General features: G+C 38.8%; 1 protein-coding gene across 2 annotated transcripts in view; it reads left to right on the top strand.

The window, feature by feature from the left end:
• Positions 1–19,916, top strand: part of NUP205 (nucleoporin 205) — an 86,124-nt gene that overhangs the window by 58,987 nt on the left and 7,221 nt on the right. For both annotated transcript variants that reach the window (XR_006716570.1, XM_045495776.1), the window contains exons 31-38: positions 3,191–3,339; positions 4,797–4,988; positions 5,881–6,002; positions 7,658–7,796; positions 9,898–10,024; positions 15,794–15,870; positions 17,947–18,075; positions 18,295–18,421. Coding sequence is in view for 1 of the 2 variants with exons in the window: in XM_045495776.1 (XP_045351732.1) it covers positions 3,191–3,339; positions 4,797–4,988; positions 5,881–6,002; positions 7,658–7,796; positions 9,898–10,024; positions 15,794–15,870; positions 17,947–18,075; positions 18,295–18,421 (1,062 nt within the window). In the remaining variant the exon portion in view is untranslated. The remainder of the gene's footprint in view (positions 1–3,190; positions 3,340–4,796; positions 4,989–5,880; positions 6,003–7,657; positions 7,797–9,897; positions 10,025–15,793; positions 15,871–17,946; positions 18,076–18,294; positions 18,422–19,916) is intronic.

Genomic DNA, 19,916 nt, shown 5'->3' on the forward strand with positions numbered 1-19,916 from the left:
TTGATGTGAATTTAGATGTACATTTCTCATCACTTTTATTTTTTACAACCTGAGTCAAGTCCTAGAACCTGAGAACCTGATTAAAAATTAATAATTGGGTATTTAAAAAATATTTTAGCTTTTGTTTTTTATTTCAAAATAAATACTGAATGAGGAAATTTAGAACATATTAATAAACAAAGGTAAGAAGAAGCCCCACATTCTACCCTGCTAAGATAACCATTGCAACATTTTGTTATAGCCAGCCATATTGACTTAAAATCTCCCTTGTCTTTTCACTCAGTATTTTATGAGCTTTTTTCTTTGTTAAATAATATTTTTAATAGCTCTATACGTTTTGTCACTTATGGGTATACCATCACTTAGCTTGTCCGTTTTGGACATTTAGATTATTTCCGGTTTTTCACAATATGAATAAAAATCTGATCTCATTTGGTGGTTGATTATTTTCACTTATTCCAAAAGCAGGAAATATTAATTAGGTTCTTGTTTTCATAAGGATTATATTCTAGTATAAATGGCAGTATATATATTTATAAAACAGGAAGCATTAAGTTGGGTGATACAGGCTAGATGCCAGCAAACTTTTTCTGTAAAGGCCAGTTAGTGAATATTTTAGATTTTGCAAGCCATATGCTCTCTGTTGCAGCTACTCACCCCTGCCTTTATAGTGTGAAGGCAGCCAGAGACTGCAGTTGAGTGACCATGGCTCTGTCACATCACAGCTTTATAAAAACAGGTCAGATTTTGCTCTCAGCCCTTAGTTTTTGAACCCCAAGTATAAATTATAAGAGGTATGAGAAAAAAGAACATCAAGACTTTCACTGGGCTTTGCAGGTGAAGTTGTATTTACATAGGAATAAATGGAGGGCTCTTCAAGCAAGGCCCAAACTTAGGAGGGAGTAAAGACTAAGGAGGATGTCTTTGCTATAAGCAAGGGTTGTGGAAAATAACGGTTGATGGGAAATGAAATGGAGTGAAAGGGTAGGTCCATATTAATGACCTTGCAAATGAAATTGCAGTGTTAAAGCTAGTTGGATTAAGCAGTTGATAGCCACGTTAAGTTACTGAGAAAAGTGCTATGAAGTTGGTATTTAGAAAAGTTTGTATGGCAGTGATTTATAAGGTATGTTGGAAGAAGGAACAGTTTGGTGTAAAAGAAACTCACTTGGTGGTTTCTAATGAACTAGTTTACCCTCCAAAAACAAAAATTTAAAAGAAAGTTCTAATTAAGTTGCAGCCTTAGGATTTTCTTATTTCTAGGTGGTACTGTTAATAAAATGTGGAACTTGGAGATCTGTTCACAGTTGGAAAACGCAAATCAAGTTGTTTCTTTACGACTAAGCCTGGTCTTCTGCAACCCTTGATTTCAGTTTTCTCTGTAAAGCCGTAGGGGCTCTTGGAGGAGTGTCTCAGGGTTTGTGTCGAGGAGTCCGGAGAGTGATGTTCCAGCAGCCCTCTGCCCTCATTTCAGCCTTTTTGAAATCTGGAATCTGTGGCTAAAACTACAAATTACAAAGTAGTGGCTTTCAGACTTTTATTCACAACCTTTATTCAGACAATTTTGTAGCGGTCCTGTGTGTAAACCAGAAAAGATGCTATAGCTCCTCAGGCTGGCTTTTCGAAAACCCATCCTGAGGGCATCTGGTGGCATCCCTGGAGCACATTTCTGAGCTTTCTCTAACCTGTCCGTCAGTAATTAATGTTGTACTACTGTGCTAGCCACTGTGCTAAATACCAGGACAATAATGGTGGGCAAGACAGAATCCGGATGTAACACAGCCTGATGTACTGGTAAATAAGTACTATGCAGAAAATGAGATAGTGCTGTGCTGCGTATGTGTAGGGCGAGTTGGATGTAGCTGAGAAGTGATGTTAGAGGCTGGAATGATGAAGACGAGGCAGCCATGCTGAGATCTGAGGAAAAACCCGAAAGATCAAAGTGCAGAGATCCTGAGACCAAAGTGGTGAATGTGAGGGACGGAAAGGCTCGTGTGGTGGCAGCCAGTGGAAGAGGCAAAGAGTGCCTCCAAAGAGTGGAAGATGAGGTTGAGCAGGACATGGGGACAGATGACGTGAGGGAGTGATGTGATTGAGAAACATAAAAATCCCATACCCTCCTTTGACAGTTATTGAAATTAAAAATAAGTACGACTGAAACAAAATTAAAAGTAGCGGTAAAAATATTTGAGGGGGAAAAATATTATTAAAACTCTGCAAGTTTGCCTTCTGCGAACATTATAATGGAACGTAAGGCACAATGTGGGTTACTTTTATTTTTCATGATTAAACCTTCTTCGTTTATACTCTCCGTTCTGATCAGTTCATCTTGAGAACTTTTCCCTGATTTAAAAATAGTTGCCGTGTAGTAGTTGTAAAAAGTCATAAGATTGGTTTGAAATACAGGTTATGGCTTTATGTAATACATTTTTGAAACTCTTCTAGAAGGTTTACATGAATCTTAGTAAAATATATGATCCTATCTTTAATTATCTTTGTATATTTAAAGTATTTTCATAAGGGGTATGCTTTTTTAATAAGTATTTTTAATAAGTATTTCAATTACAAAATATAAATAAAGTCTGATTTTTTTGGAAGCAGATTTTTGTCGACTTTGTACCTAACTTTTTTTAGTCAAAATTCTCATAGATCTCAATAAAGGATGAAAATAGATTGATTAGCAGAATAAATACAGGATATTGGTTCTCTTATTGTTTTATAATTCATTTTGATTTTGGGCGTGTGGGTGCCTCAGTCAGTCTGACTCTTGATTTTGGCTCAGATCATGATCTCACAGTTCATGGGATTGAGCCCCACCTCAGGCTCTGCACCGAGCATGGGGCTTGCTTGGGATTCTCTCTCTCCCTCCCCCTGCCCCTCCCCTGCTCATGTGCACGCACATGTGTGCATTTACTCTCACAAAAATAAACATTAAAAAAAGTAGTTCATTTGATTTATTTAAGAATAGGGAGTTTATCCTTTTCATAACACAGTTGTCACCTTAGTGTACAATGTGTGCATTGTGTTTTTGAAGTTTAGCTGCCTAGACCCATTGGTTGGTGGGCCCTTGGGTACTGCATGAAATAATGGAGGGATTTTTTTTTCTTGTTCTATATGAAGTGTAATTGCTCAGTCATCACACTGTTCTTTATTGGGGTGTTTTAAATATTTTCTGTTGTAACCCTTTTAGCCAAGAAAACCATGTGGGAAAGGCTGACAGCCCCTGAAGATGTATTTAGTAAATTACAACGAGAAAACATAGCCATCATTGAGAGCTACGGTGCTGCCCTCATGGAAGTGGTCTGTCGAGATGCTTGTGATGGCCATGAGATTGGAAGGGTACAGTAACTCCTGTTTAGTATAACAATTGAATAAATATTTTGACTTATTAAGGTATAAACTGAATTAACTTTGCAAATGCATGTTATATATTGAGAATTATTGTCTGCAGTATATTTTAGTGAATTGTTTTTAATGTTTATTTTTTGAGAGAGAGAAAGAAAGAAAGAGAGGGGAGGGGCAGACAGAGAGGGAGTCACAGAGTCCAAAGCAGGCTCAAGGCTCTGAGCTGTCAGCACAGAGCCGACGCGGGGCTCGAACTCACAAACCACCAGGTCATGACCTGAGCTGAGATCAGATGCTTTAACCAACTGAGCCACCCAGGCGCCCCTACTGAATTTTCTTATTTGTTATAATTTGGAATTTCTATTTTATTTATTCATATGTTTTCTTTATTTCTGTTCAGAATCTCAGTTCAGAATTTTCCCTCAGCATAATCTTTCTGCTGATTGTGAGGTTAGCCTTACACTGGTAGAAATGCTGCTTAATAAAGATCTTTGGTTAAGAGAATACTGGGTACACAGGTTTTATACTGAATATGTCTTTCTTTGCTTTGTGGAGGGGAATTTGCATTTATAATTCTTTAAAATACTGTACCACACTGGTGATAATACAATAAGAAGATAACTTCCTGCTAATGAAGAGTTTCATAGTATTTGAATCATATACAGCTGATCCTTAAACAACACGGGTTTAAACTGCGTGGGTCCACTTACTGTGCAGATTTGTTTTGACAGATACAGTACAGAACTGTAAATGTATTTTCTCTTTTTTGAACATTTTTTTTTCTCTAGCTTACTTAATTGGAAGAATACAGTATGTAATACATATAAGATAAAAAATATGTGTTAATCAACTATTTATGTATCCACCAGGCTTCTGGTCAGCAGTAGGCTCTTAGTAATTATAAGGTTGTGGGGAATCAAAAAGTTATACATGGATTTTCAACTGTGCTCCTAACCCCCGTGTTGTTCAGGGGTCAGACGTATTTGAAGATGGTGGGAAACAGGCCTTTAAGAAATAGGATGAATATAAACTGTGTAGTAAGTTCTTAGGTTCAAAACAAAACACAACAGTTTAAGTGTTGTTATGCATAGAAAAAGGACTGAAGAGGAGAGAGGCCAAAATGGAGTAGCAGTGTTTATCAGGCCACATATATTCTATATGCTTTTCTGTGTTTTCTAGGTTTCCTGTAATGTGCATGTAATACTTCACAGTTAGGGGAAAAAGCTATTTTTAACAAGTCTCTTTTCTCCTTTTATTAATAAATCAAGATTCTGTATACATAGCTTTCAAGTTTCTCAAAAATAAAAAAAATAAATAAATAAATAAAATGTAATTGCAAGCTACCATTTCCCTTGTAAGAAAAGCTCTAAATATTTTCATATCAAGGGAGTTTCTGTCCTTGGTTTTGGTAGCCATCTCCATGTTTTGGGCTTTGATTTGTTCTTCTTCAGATGCTGGCACTGGCTCTACTTGATCGGATCGTCTCTGTAGATAAACAGCAGCAGTGGCTCTTGTATCTTTCTAACAGTGGCTACTTGAAGGTGCTCGTGGACAGCTTGGTGGAAGATGACCATACTTTGCAGAGCTTATTAACGCCACAACCTCCCCTCTTAAAAGCCCTTTATACTTACGAATCCAAAATGGTAAGACTTTGTATTCATTTGAAGTTAGATCAACCGCTCACTTCCTCTTAGAGCAATAGCTGTATTAAAGAACGTTAATGTGGCCGACATTTTTAGTATTTCTGTCATGTAAGCTGTAATCATTTCAAAGAGTTTTAAATTTGGAACATGTGTTAGAAATGTAGCTTCAAAGCATGCCAAAGATGAGTTGAAGTGATCCCGAGAGGGTTAGCCGGGTAATGGAACTGCTTGCTCCTCATTCAGGTTGCTGATGATGGGGAATAATGGGACGCTGAGTGCTCTGAGGAGAGCAGTAAGCAAAATTGTCTCTTCGCCACAGAATTCAGACTGTATTAGCTGCCTGTGGAACATTCCAACGTAGCTGTGCTGGTTCTAGTTTAAACACGAGATTTTCAATACCATATATAATGCATCATTTCCTTTCCTTCAGATTTGTTTTCTCTGTTTCCTCCTGGTTGAGAATACTACAGAGTCACAATAATGGAAGCACTAAAGTCTTAGACCCGTTATTAACTCCCCCCTCCTTTATTTATTCAACAAGTGTTTATTAAATACTTATTATATGCCAGGTGTGGCAGTAGGTGCTAGAGATACAGCTATGAGCAAAACCATCTTCCCCCCCCCCCCATATGCCCACATGATGATAATGATGATAAGTAGAACTACAGTTGAGTTGAATACTGTTTCTTGCAAGGCACTGTACTGTGACACCTCAGATATGCTGTGTTTAATCCTCGGAGAATCCCGTGTATAATGTGCCCCGCAGAGCTAGCTCGGAATTTCTCTTCAGTATGATGAGAGATCAGAAATATGCTGTGAGAGAGTCTCATTTTTATCTGAGGCCCTTGGATATGATTTCTGTATTGATGCTTTTCCTTTTGTAACTTCTTAGGCATTTCTTACAAGAGTGGCCAAGATACAGCAGGGCGCTTTAGAGCTGCTGAGGTCTGGGGTGATAGTGCGACTGGCGCAGTGCCAGGTCTATGACATGCGCCCAGAGATGGACCCGCAGGGGTAAGTGTCCGTATACGCTGGTATTGTTTCCGTACTGTTCCTTCATCGTAAAGGATTAGTGAGGAAAAAGAAATTCCAAACGAAATCTTCGCCATTGGTTTATCATTCTGTTTGAGCAGTACTCTTTCACCTTGATAACTTTAATTTTGGTCCTACATCCCTGCCTTTTACTAGTAAATGGAAGTTGCTAATAAGGGTAAGAGTAGGAAGGACCTAATGCTTTCCATTTTAGAGCAGTAATAGGGAAATAGGAGAGCATTTTGTTAGTAAATGGTTTCCTTCCCAACTTTAGTGGTCTGTTCAATAGAATATATATTTTTAGTTATACTGGTCCTTTAAAGTATTATAGTGAAATTATCATTTGTTGTGGATTTCTTATTCCTGATGACTTGAATAGTATTTTATATTTTTCTTTTTGTAGCGTTTTGCCACCTGCTTGTACATTTGAAAGCTTTTAGTCAAATTATTTTAAGTTTCAAGCTTCTTAACAGATTTCTTGGTTCAGTTTGAATATGGGTTTTGGGTTTTTTTGTTTTTGTTTTTGTTCTTCATTTTTGTCTACTGGCTGCAGCATTGTTAGCCTATCCTCTTGGAAGTAAATAACACTGTTTTACTAATTTTCTTCATAAGCCCATTGCCAAATTGAATATTTGAGTTTTTCTAGGATTAACTATAGAACTGTTTTACCTCCAGAAAAGAAATGTTGTAGGTTTTTTTTTGTTGTTTTGTTTTCTGAAGTTTTAAACATGACAGCTATTATTTTCGCCTTAGATAAAGAGGATTGAGTTAATTACATTCCTTGGGTCTTGGCATATAATCACTTGTCTGTGCAAAGCTTTTCTCTTATTTATTTCTGTATTTTGTGCCCATTCTCTTCAATCGGCAACCATTTTCTTTTGTCCAAAAATTTAAATATTTATAATAAATAATATTTTATTAATACCTAATCTTAAAAGTTCAGTGATATTAGGGTCACCTCAGTGGCTCAGTCGGTTAAGCCTCTGACTTCAGCTCAGGTCATGATCTCATGGTTCATGAGTTTGAGCCCCCATCAGAGTCTGGAGCCTGCTTCAGATTCTGTGTGTGTGTGTGTGTGTGTGTGTGTGTGTGTGTGTGTGTGTGTCTGTGTCTGTGTCTGTGTGTCTGTCTGTCTTTCTCTCTCTCTCTCTCGCTCTCGCTCCCCCTGCTCATGCTCTGTCTCTCCTTCAGAATGAATAAACATTAAAAAAAATTTTTTTTAAGTGATTTTACAACTTCGTTTTAACTTTTTAAAGTCTTGATTTTTTAAATCTAATGGGCAAAGTAGATTCATTTTTGGCTGTGGGTATAGGAGGGGGAAACTTGGGGAAAATAACTTGTTTTTATTTGTTTCTTGCTTATAGTTTCTATGGCCCAAGGGAGCTTTCAGAGTAGAATAAATATGTTTAGGAAATTTCAAGCATTGTCTTCAAATTATGCAGATTTTCTTTACTGAGTTTTTTCATAATTGGAATAACTCTGTTTTTACTGTCTATATGAGATGTAGAATTCTCATTAGTAGCCTCACATCTTAATCAGGCACCTGTGATTGTTTGCCATGGAGATGGGCAGGAACTGTTAGCGTCCCTTAACTCTTGGACTGTCGCTCTCTCCTTGTTGGGTGGAAATGAATGAAGCATGTTTGGCATGAGAGACCCGCCAGTTTTCATCCCTGCCCCCGTGGACCGCTACCGGCAGATTCTGCTCCCGGCTCTCCGCTTGTGCCAGGTCATCCTCACGTCCAGCACGGCCCAGCACTTGCAGGCAGCAGGCCAGGTAAGAAGAGTCATTGGCCTGGAGGTCGTCTGGTGCAGGGGCTGCGTTTTAGAGTTGCAGAAACTCTAGGCATAGACAGCGTCCATGGGTTTACCGTCCACTGTGGTAGACTCGGGCACTGATAGCCAGCCCCCTGGTACCTTGCGTGAACTTCACTGGCCCATTCTTACATATACTCTTATTTGAATGAAACCCCACAGTGAAGAATGGAATAGTGAGATGGAAAGCAAGAGCTCAAAACGTGTTCTTCTGTAAAGGGAAGTGGTTATGATGATAGGAATAAGCTGCTTCTAAAATGTGGTTTAACCAGGGATTTAGCGAGAGGCCATACACTATGTTAGGCCTTGCAGAAAGTATAAAGGATAGATGATAATGGCACATTTAATTGTGATATTTAGAGAACGAAGTAATTGAAGTAAGTGAATTATCTAAAATTTTTTTCATTGAGCACCAGAAATTCGTTTTATTTTCCTCTTTTTTCAGTTGAAACCTTCAAAAAAAGAAATCTTTGTCTCTTTAAACTAATAATACAATATATAATCTAGCCATTCACCGATTAGACTTATCATTATGATTCTGGAGTCTTTATTGTTTTGCCCTATTATTGCAACACCCTCCAGAACTGTGTCCCAATACTTCATGGTAATGTTATGTGCTTTCCCTGTCTTCAGTCTCCAGGCTTATGTCACCAGGGTAGAATGCTGCTGTTTCTAACATAGCACCGTGTTTTGTTTTGTTTTATGTATTTTTTTTAATTTTTTAGGTTTATTTATTTTGAGAGAATGTGCTTGTGTGCACACCCGTGAGTGCGCCCCTGAGTGGGGGAGGGCCAGAAAGAAAAGGAGAGAGAGAGAATCCCAAGCATGCTCCACGTTGTCAGTGCAGAGCCTGGTGCGGGTCTCAAACCCAAGAACCATGCGATCATTACCTGAGCCGAAGGTGGGCGCTTAACAGACTGAGCCACCTAGGCACCCGGTTTTTTCTTTTTTCCCTTTTTTTAAGAGAGAGAGCACGCGAGTCGGGGAGGGGCAGAGGGGGTGAGAGAGAGAATCCTAAGCAGTCTCCATGCTCGGTGTGCAGCCCGATGTGAGACTTGATCCCACAACCCCGGGATCATGACCTGAGCTAATATCAAGAGTCGGACACTCAACCGACTGAGCCACCCAGGCGCCTAGACATCTTGTTTTATACTGCGTTAGTACATCTTACCCCTTTCATATGTGGCCTTTGGGTCAGTTCTTTAAAACTCAGAGACTTCCCCTGTCTTCTCTTTTATTGAGATTAAGATTTTTTTTATTCCAAGTGGGACGTTGTGATGATATAAGATTGTCTGATGCCACTCTTGTACTGGCTATCGCAGAATCCCCCAAGGAGCTTGTTTTAAAAACACAGATTACGGAGCACCACATCCAGCAGTTATGGGTTAAGGCCAGGAATCTGAATTAAAACCTAAAAAGGGACACAGTTGCCGCGTGATTCAGATGTTTGGCTTGTTTTGGCATAGAGGCTCAGCCTTCAAGGCATTTAATCGAGTTGAGGAGACATCCCTTGTGAAACTAGAGTCCATGATGGTAGGCTGGAAAATGCCAGTGTGGAAGGGCGCAGTTTAGAGGGCAGGGTTTTTCTCTCGTTTGTATTTACCATATCAAAAGGAGAATTTAACAAAAGCTTTTATGTGATTGTCCCCATGTCAGGCCAATCAGATTTTTATAGAGCAACTTAAATTCAGTAAGTCATTTTTATATCCATTTATTTTAAACTCCTGTTCTAGTTCCACTTGGACAAAAATAAAAGAAACTGAGAGTTAAGTAACAGTATTCATACAGTAGTTCTAAGTTATACTTTTCAACTGTAGCCTCTAAATACAGTAATTTCTAAACTTTGAAATGATCTTTCTTGTGAATTTTAGGTAAATATTTGCTTCTTGAAGAAATAAGCCACATAAATGCAAAAGATGATTCTTATATTACGTTCATTGTGATTCATGACATTGAATTTCTGGCTTCAGTGTTACTAAAAAAAGATGAATTATATATTCATAATACAATTTTCTCCTGTTGACCTCTGTTTTTTCCATTTCTCTCCCTTCTCCTTGGCTCAGGTGTTGCAGTTTCTCATTTCGCATTCTGATACCATCCAAGCAATCCTGCGCTGCCAGGACGTGAGCGCTGGGTCCCTGCAGGAACTGGCTCTACTGACAGGAATTATAAGTAAAGCAGCACTTCCTGGTGAGTCAATTATGTTGGATGGACTTTGAAATTCTTTACAGACTGACATACGCTTAATAGAATGAGGTTCTTATGGCTTTGCGATACATAGGACTTACTTGAAATTGGTCCTAACCATTAACTGCTTTTTTTTTTTAATTAGTAAGTTTTTATTTATAAGAGTGATATATGTCATACAAAAATTCAGAGTTCAAGAAAATAATGACTACTCAAAACCTCACTGCCTAGAATTTACCAAGTGTTTTTTTAGTATATATGCTGCTGAAGTGAGCCTTTCAAACGTTGTTTTATATGTATGTACACGAGACAGGGACGGAGGCACACTTACGTAAGATAACTTACGAGAATGACATTATTTTTCACGTGCATTGTTAGAAAACTATTTAATTTTACGTGAGTTTAACAGATTAAGAAATTAATTGAAGAGAGGAACACCTGGGTGGCTCAGTTGGCTAAGCATCTGACTCTTGATCTTGACTCAGGTCGTGATCTCATGGTTCATGAGATTGAGCCCCATTTCAGGCCCTGTGCCGACAGTGCAGTCTGCTTGGGATTCTCTCTCTCCTTCTTTCTCTGTCCCTCCCCCTCTCTCTCCCTCTTTCTCTCTCTTTCTCTCCCCTTCTCTCTCTCTCAAAAGAAAAAGAAATTAATTGAAAGAAAAACTGAAGACCTTGTTGAATTCCAGACAAATGTTTTTTTTTTTTACTACAAGATTACAAGAGCTGTTAGTTCTTAAATGATCACTGTGATGAAGAAGGAAGAAAAGATTATGAAACATTATTAAGATATTTGGTTATTTTTTTTCCTTTGAATTTCCTTACCACCTGTATATTTTAGACAGAATCAATTAACTCCTATAGTATGGAAGACTGAAATCATGAGTTCTTTTATACTTCTTTTTCCACCTTCAGATTATCTTTGCCTATATTATTTTTACTTTGTCAGGTTTTATTTACATTCAGACCTGTACCCGTGAAACCTTCAGCTGTTCAGTTTTACTTGTATATTTGCATGCATTCACTGAAACACACCAATTTTTTTCCCCCCACAGCTTCACTGTTCTTAGTTCTTTCTTTCGATTTATCTCTTGGTATTTTTAATTTGTATTGAGGTCCTTTCCCCCAAGAAAAAGTATATTATAGTCCCTGAATTTTCTAATGTTTATCAGCATCTAAAGGTTGCCTCTTTTTCTCCTTCTCTCTCTACCCCTCCCCTGCTCATGGTCTGTCTCTCTCTCTCTCAAAAAATAAATAAACATTAAAAAAATTTTTTTAAAAAAGGGGAAGCACCTGGGTGGCTCAGTTGGTTAAGTGTCCGACTTCAGCTCAGGTCATGATTTCACAGCTCATGGGTTCGAGCCCAACGTCAGGCTCTGTGCTGACAGCTCAGAGCCTGGAGCCTGCTTCAGATTCTGTGTCTCCCTCTCTCTCTGCCCCTCCCTCGCTCATGCTCGCTCGTTCTCTCACCGCTCTCTCTCTCAAAAATAAATATTAAAAAAAAATTTTTTTAAAGATAAAAGTTGCCTCTTTTTGTCCCTCTCTCTGCCCCCCCTCCCCATTCATGCTCTGTCTCTCTCTCAAAAAGAAATAAACATTAAAAAATTTTTTTTAAATAAAGGGGAGGCACCTGGGTGGCTCAGTTGGTTAAGCATCTGACTTCAGCTCAGGTCATGATTTCACAGCTCATGGGTTCCAGCCCCACATCAGGCTCTGTGCTGACAGCTCAGAGCCTGGACCCTACTTCAGATTCTGTGTCTCCCTCTCTCTCTGCCCCTCCCTCGCTCATGCTCTGTCTCTGTCTCTGTCTCTCTCTCTCAAAAATAAATACACATTAAAAAAAAATTAAAAAAAAAAATACAGGTTGCCTCTTTTCGTGAAAGATGGCATGGCTGATTATGATTCTTTCCCTCAGAACTTATAATATTAATGATAACAGCTTGCATTTATTAAGTATAATGTGCCAAGTACTATTTCTTTAAACACTTAGCATATTTATTTAATTCTCACAAGGGTCTTATGAGGTAGAACTGTTTTCCACATTTTACAGGTGAGAAAACTGAGGCACAGAGAGGTTACCTTGTCCAAAGTCACATAGATAATACTGCTGGTGTAGGTTCCCAGCCAATATGGCTTCTGAGCCTGTGCAGTTAACTGGTAGGCTACACTATCTCCACTATGTTGCTATGGAGAAGGCTGAGGCAGCCCAGGATTCTACCCCACCGCCGATATGTTTTCCTCTCTGAGGGGTGTCAGTGTTTGAGCCCGTGGTATTGGGAGAGGAAGCGGGTTTGGCTGGGCAGAGTGCAGTGCCTGTTGAAGCACTTAGGCCTGTGCTTATTCTGAGGAGAGCCCAGCTTCCACTCTGCCCAGTCACGGTGTGTCCCAGTGCCGTGCGCTTGTCGTGCTCATTCCCCACTCATGCCAGTGTCTTTCAATGATACCAAGTCAGGCCGTCCTTCCTGCCTCTGCTGAGGTCCCACGGTGCTTTGTAGTGGTTCTCCTCCTAATCGTTTTCCCCTTGGTTTCTCCGGGGCCTTACCTAAGTACTGTAAATGGCTTCTCTGCAAATTGAAGAGTGTCCATGAGAATTTGCAAATGTTTTTGGTTTAATCTTTTTTTTTTTTTTTTTGACATTGCTTCTGAGGAGTGGAATAAGGGTCATGGGCTGAATCGTGCTGCTTACTTCAGAATTTTCTCTAGTTTTTTTTCTTTGCCATCACCATTTTTCACTATTTATGGCATAATTCTTCCCCCACCCCCTTGTGCTGAATTTTGTTCATTTTGTAGGTTGATGACAGGAGGGACATTCTATGATGCTCCTTCATTCTGCCATCTTAGCCTAGAAGTGCTGAGTTAGGTATCAAGAGAATTTACCTTTTATCAAATCCTCTCTGACAAGGTGGTTTTATTCATGATGTCTTCTGTCAGTAACTTTTTTAAATGCCTAAATTTTCTATATTTTGCTAATAGCATCATTTGACCCTGTCATCGTATTAAGATTGTATTAAGAAAAGCACTTTATTTTATCTTATTAATGTTTTTTTGTTTGTTTATTGAGAGTGAGAGAGGGAGGGAGCAAGTACAAGCAGAGAGGGGCAGAGAGAGAGGGAGAGAGAGAATCCCGAACAGGCTCCTTCCAGTTAGCACAGAGCCCAAAGCAGGACTTGATCGCATGACCACGAGATCATGACCCGAGTTGAAATCAGGAGTTGGACGACCGACCAACTGAGCCACCCAGGTGCCCCAGCAGTTTCACAGGCTCGTGATAAATTCCAACAAAAGAAAAGTACAAGTGGTGTAGCGGCTCTCTAAAGCGGTTTAGAGAACAGCGACCAGCAGTTCTCGTTCTCTAAAAGGAATTAGGTATCAACTTAGCTTATTTTTTTGAGAAGTTTCTCTGCATATGGCGTCAAATTGTCCCCTCCCTACACAAGTGAAATCAGATGATATGCACTGCTATGTAAGTAAGTAACTTCTTTTTTCCAGTTTGTCTTGGAGATCTTTTCCCTCATCACATAGAGCTCCTACCTCATTCTTTTAAATTGGGTATCATTTTCCAGTTGCGAGAGTTAACCAGGTCTTTGTTCTTTAACCAGACACCTGTAACATGTTTACTGTTTCCAAGCTTTTTAAAAAATTTCCAACAGTGTTGCATTTAATAACTGTGTATGTATGTCTGTGTATGTGTGTCTATGTGTATATATAGGCATTTTTGTAGATTTGAGCTGGTAGGCTTGATAAATGCCTGGCAGTCATTGGCCAGAAAATAAAAACACTTAAATTTTTCTTCTGAAGATAATGACAAACACCCTCCCAAAAGTTTCAGACAAACTTGTAACAGTTTTCACTCCTATCAACCCCACTCTGCACAGTTCAACGTTTGATGACATACTGTTTTGTATTCTCCTGTAATTTTACTATATATTTTTTTATCTTAAATTCTCACATTAAATTTTAAGCCCATTTATAACTGTGTCCCCCATATTGCCTAGCCTCATACCAGTTATGTCATACCTCCTCAAATACTGACCAAAAGGTTAATTTTTTTTCTATGACCCATAAATATTCTGGAAAGTGTTTTGGAGTTGAGACCAATGTAAATGGTACACCGAGTACTCATTCGGCACTTAGCAGAAGCATCTTATAGAAACTGAGAGCGTCTTACAGAAACAGAATTGGTAGTCTTTTTTTTTTTTTTTTTTTAAGATTCTGTTTTTTTTTTTTTTTTTTTTTTAAACGTTTTATTTATTTTTGAGACAGAGAGAGACAGAGCATGAACGGGGCAGGGGCAGAGAGAGAGGGAGACACCCAATCGGAAGCGGAAGCAGGCTCCAGGCTCTGAGCCGTCAGCCCAGAGCCGGACGCGGGGCTCAAACTCACAGACTGCGAGATCGTGACCTGAGCTGAAGTCGGACGCTTAACCGACTGAGCCACCCAGGCGCCCCAAAGATTCTGTTTTTAAGTAATCTCTACACCCAACATGGGGCTTGAACTTACAACCCTGAGATCAAGAGTCGCATCTTCCACTGACTGAGCCAGTCAGGTGCCTCCCAAGTAGTCTTTTAAAGAGAGGCAGCAGGTGGAAAAAAGGAACTGGGGAATAGCAATACATGTTGCAGAAATCAGGAAACTTGAGAACAGAGAGGAAAAGGCCCACGTTTCATGGTGGTGTTAGGTACAAGGTCCAGCTTTAAGGGGTAGGATGGGAAAGAGGGTTTAAAAATACAAGCAGCAAATGTGGACAAAATATTTCAAGAATTTGGTATTAACCATATTTTCGCTTATTTGGGGGTTTTATTTTTTGGAGTACAAGGGAGACCTGAACGTGTTTTCAAATAGGGAAAAATCTTCTGTGGCAGGGTAGATTTGGATAAGCTGGAAAAGTGATCCTCAGAGCAAACTCCCAGAGGAGGTGGAGAAGGGAAGGGATGGGATCTAGTGGAGTAATGAGGCACAGGTGCGGCACAGCAAGCCAGCGTGTGAGGTCGTGGGCTGACAAATCTAGAAAGAGGAGGTCTTGTTACTATAAGGAGCAAAAGATAAGGTTCTGGGTTACACGCTCTAGAGCGTATGCTTGGAGGTAAGGACTGAATTAAGGAGATTGTGAAAACAAAGGGTGGCTAGGACGGGTTCAGGTGGGTCATGAGCATGAGTACAGCCATGGAGGAAAGGAAGAAACCAGCAGAGTGAGTGAGCTGCGTGTTTACCTGGCGATCTCGATGGAAGTAAAGGGTGTTCGTCCCGGTACTGTAAGATTGATCAACTTGATTTAAGAATTCTGTAATAAGTCTAAACAGAAGTTTAATGGGAACTTTTGTGTGTACGTGCAAACTCTACTTTGCCTAAGGGGAAAAGGAAAAAAAAAATCAGATGATACAGTACCTAGAAGAGTTAAAAGAAAAAAAATACATTTCATTTTTAGTGTTTTATATCCTAAACTCTTTCAGCAGGAGAGAGTAATTTACTTCTGAGTTTAGAACATTTTTAACTTTTATGGTTATAAATAAAAAGTAGATTTATCTCAAAAACTTTAAAAAGTGCCTTTTGAAATCACAAATTCAGTCTAGATTTAGATTGCATTTGAGCGAACATGTAGTGGTGTGCTTATAGTCTTTGTGAAGTTGTATTTCCCAGAACTCCTTCGTGGCAAGTCTGTGTCTTTTCTTGTACATAAAGAATATAAAATACTCGAATCGTTCTTCCTAGTTTTTAAATGTTTTTATTTTGTTGACTTTAAAACTGTATTTAAAAGCATTCCAAATTTTATCAGGTATATTAAGTGAACTTGATATTGATGCAAATGAAGGATCTCTAATGGAGCTACAGGGACATATTGGAAGATTCCAGGTAACTGACTCTTACTTCTTTAAAGAGTAGTACTGTAAGACAACAAAATACAACAGCCCTCTTATCCATCCTCCCTGTTCTGTTTCCTGGATTTGGGCAGACCCTCTCAACGGTTTTTAATCTATTATCTCTAAATAAATATGCTTATTTTTGAATTTTAGGAATCATCTATTGATTTTCCATTGAGAAGGGTGAGAACTTAAGATCCCTTTTTTCCTTTCCTTCCACCATACAGTATGGACACTTCTCACAACACCCCTCCACCCACTGCCGAAACTCAATATAATTATGAATTTGATTAGATCAGTACTTAGTGTTATGCTGTTATTATTATGTAAATGTAGTATTTGAATAAGAATGGGTGATAGGTTACTTTTGGGCACAACATTATGTTTTCCCTAGAGTGAATAATTATTTCTTTTTTTATTTGCTTGGTTTTTATGTGTTTATTTCTAAGCTCTCTTCCAGTTGTGTGATCTCCTTTAATATATTCAAGCATATTAGATGGCTTATCAACTAGATATTTATCACAGTCTTTCTGGGAGCCTCCTGGCCTGCTTTGATCCGGACATCTTCGTTTTTGATTGGCTGCAGAGTAATTATATTTATATACTAGAATTTATATTTCATTGTTTTTGATATAGTAATTTTCTTAACCAACCAATCCTCTTTTCATGAACTGTTTTTTCAAGTTTCCAAAAGAAAACTGCCACTATCAGCATTTTTGGGTACAAATTTTTGAACTAGAGATTAGATAGCAATAACTGGTATCACTGGGTCCAAGGGTGCACACACAGTACATGTTGAGTCATTATCAAACAGCACTCCAGAAAGGATGGTACTCTCACCAGCAATGCCCAAATACTCCTTCCTTCCTTTCCTTTCTTTCTTTCTTTCTTTCTTTCTTTCTTTCTTTCTTTCTTTCTTTCTTTCTTTCTTTCTTTTTGTCGTCTAATGTTTTTCATTGGTAGGGAGAAAAAGACATTTTTGATGGGTCTCTCATAAGGTGAAAGAAATGTTTTAGTGCATTTGTTTTGTCTGTAAGGGTAGCAAACGGCAGGTGATCTCTTAAAAATAGATATAACTGTTTTGGCAAAATAAACTTATATTGTAATCTTTTCGATATGTTTTGCCTTATCCAGTCTTATTATGTAAACTAACATCAGTTTACATAAGCTACTATATATCTGTGTATGTCTGTATATGAATGTAGGTGTGTGTGATACCAGTTTTTAAAGTGCATGTTTTTAATGTCCATTTATTATGTGCAGAGCACTATAGACTAAGCACTGTAAGTACAATTCTTTGTCTCAGGTAATCCTGACAACAGGTAAGGTAGGAATCGCTATTTTCCTAAGAATGTGAGCATTGAGGCTTCTGGAAGTTAAGTAACTTGTTGTAGATCACATAGCAAGAAGTCAGGTACCTGCTATGGAAACCCACATCTCTGATTGCAATCACTAGATAGGTGTATTACCAATTTTGTACATCTTGTCCTTCCCTCTAAGAACCTTAGGAAAAATGGTATTGTCGGGTGAAAAGTAGCAACATTTCAAGGAGAGGACATCTTCATTTTATCTGCCAAGGGTACCTGTAGTGTTCTCAGCCCCTTTACGAAGTCCCCAGAGGCGGCTATAGGAGAAATAGCCTTTAAACTTGAGCATTCATAGACAACATTATCATGGACATGCTTGTTACAAACTGTCTTCTGTTTGCCATCTCATTTTGCTTCTCATTGTTTATCAACTTGTGTTTATTTAATCGGTATCTACCAAGGAATTATTTGGTGTGATACAGAATATTCTCTAATGTTTACTATGTAATGGGGATTAACTGCTAAAAAAAAAAAAAAAAAAAAAGATGTTCTTTTAATGAGTTGACTGCCAAGCAGATACATTTGCAAAAAGGTGAATTTTAATAGTGCTAACTTCAGTGCCTCAGTTGGAGGTAAGAAATCAGATGCTTTAGAGAGTGATTCCACTCCCCAGTGAGTTCTTTTTTGTATCCCTCAAAGAGGGGTAGCTGATTTTACACGTACCGGATTGGCTCTGAACAAAGTATCTTTCTCTTTCTTAGCGCCAATGCTTAGGACTCCTGAGCCGCTTTGGGGGCTCTGACAGACTGCGTCAGTTTAAATTTCAAGATGATAATGTGGAGGGAGATAGAGTGAGCAAGAAAGATGAGCTTGAACTGGCCATGCAGCAGGTAAGAGGAGTGAGCGTTGTGTATCCGTTCTTGAACATCTGTGTGTTTTTTGGAAGCGTGATGAAAACAACAGATGTGAGTGGTTTTACAGATTGATTTACAGCTTTGTTGTAATTTTACAGATTGATCACTAGCTTTGTTTTCCTTCAACTCTGGAGTTCCCTGGTATTGGGCATTTGGGGAACTAATATTTTTGTCACTGTTACTCTTCCATTGTAGATCTGTGCCAATGTCATGGAATATTGCCAGTCACTCCTGTTACAGAGCTCCCCCACCTTTCAGCATGCTATGTGCCTCTTCACCCCGAGCCTGTCAGAAACCATTAATAGAGATGGACCCCGGCAAGGTGAGCCGAGTCGTTTCCTTCTGCATTTGAGTATTAAGTTGCTGTGATTAAGACAGGCTCTAGTTGGCTCCAGTGAGATGCAGTGTTTTCTTTATGTCATTAGTGAGAAAATTTGTAAATGACTTTAAGGAGCGGTAAGGAATTGGCGTTGTTAGTCTTGTGGATAGTCTAGAGAGCTGGAGAGGACAGAGAAATTCAAGATTTTCTGAGGATAAATTTCTAAATAGAAGAGCCTTGTGGGGAGAGTGTGGTTTTGAATAGTATCTGAGACGCCAAAGAAAGGATCTAGGATTGGTGATTAAGCTAGTCGGGTGAAAAATGTGAAAATGTAACAGTTTAGATGTGAAATCATGTTAAGCTGAATGCATGTCTAAATTGGGTCCTGTATTATAGCTCCAGGTTTCTGTACCATAGCAAATTAAAATGTAGATGCTAAGTGAGCTGACATAGCCCATGATTTCCTAATGACACAGTCGGCAAGATCTGGAATGTGAGGGCTAAGGGTTGATTGAAGTGGTTATCCCATGGGCCACTCAGAAGCCAAAACCTATTCTGATCTCAATGGTGGTAATGGAATGGACTGCTGCTGGTTTCCGGAAGCTCTTTGTGTGAGGTTTCTGAAAATCATTTTGTCACATTTTTATCTCCTTCAAGATTTTATTTTCCCTGGAAATTACTTAATCACTTAAAATACTTAATAGAATGATGTTATGAAAAATTTATTAGTTTAACAATATATAACCACTGTCTCATGTAACTGGTGCCAAGAACTGACTCTATTTGTGTAACTCTATTATAAAGTGACCAGGGGGGCCCTTTTCTTCTCCCTTGAATCAAACATTTTCATACAAACTTGACCTGATCATAACATTTTCAAGTGATGGACACCTGGGTGGCTCAGTTGGTTAAGCGTCTAACTTCGGCTCAGGTCATGATCTCACAGTTCGTGGGTTTGACCCCTGCATCAGGCTCTCTGCTGACAGCATGGAGCCTGCTTGGGATTCTGCCTCAATCTCGCTCCCTCTCCCTCCCCCTTCCCCTCCCTCCTGCCCTCTTTCCCCCCTAGCTTGTGCGCTCTCTCTCTCTCTCTCTCTCAAAAACAATAAACATTAAAAATTTTTTTTTAAATATTTTTAAATGAAATTGTAGTTTTGTCATTTATTCTCCAAAAACAATCATATGCTAATAATGTATCATTAGTAATTATTAAAATTTCATTTAGCTTCTTCTCACTTTGAGCACATCTTTCCCATACTGGATCATTCTTTGATCTTGAATACTTAATGATGAACTTTATGAAGGCTTATATATTGGCTTTTATTTTTTCTCAGACTTTTTAAAGATTTAATAAGCATATATACCTTTGCCAATTGTAGACACGGCGTGGTTAGGTATGTAGTAAGTTCAAGAACATTTAGTTGTAGAGAAGTAGCTTAACCTTAGCAGTTAAGAATATAGACCGATGATGAACTGCCTAGACTTGAATCCCATTTCT

The sequence above is a fragment of the Leopardus geoffroyi genome, chromosome A2, assembly GCF_018350155.1.
Source record: "Leopardus geoffroyi isolate Oge1 chromosome A2, O.geoffroyi_Oge1_pat1.0, whole genome shotgun sequence".
NCBI lineage: Eukaryota > Metazoa > Chordata > Mammalia > Carnivora > Felidae > Leopardus > Leopardus geoffroyi.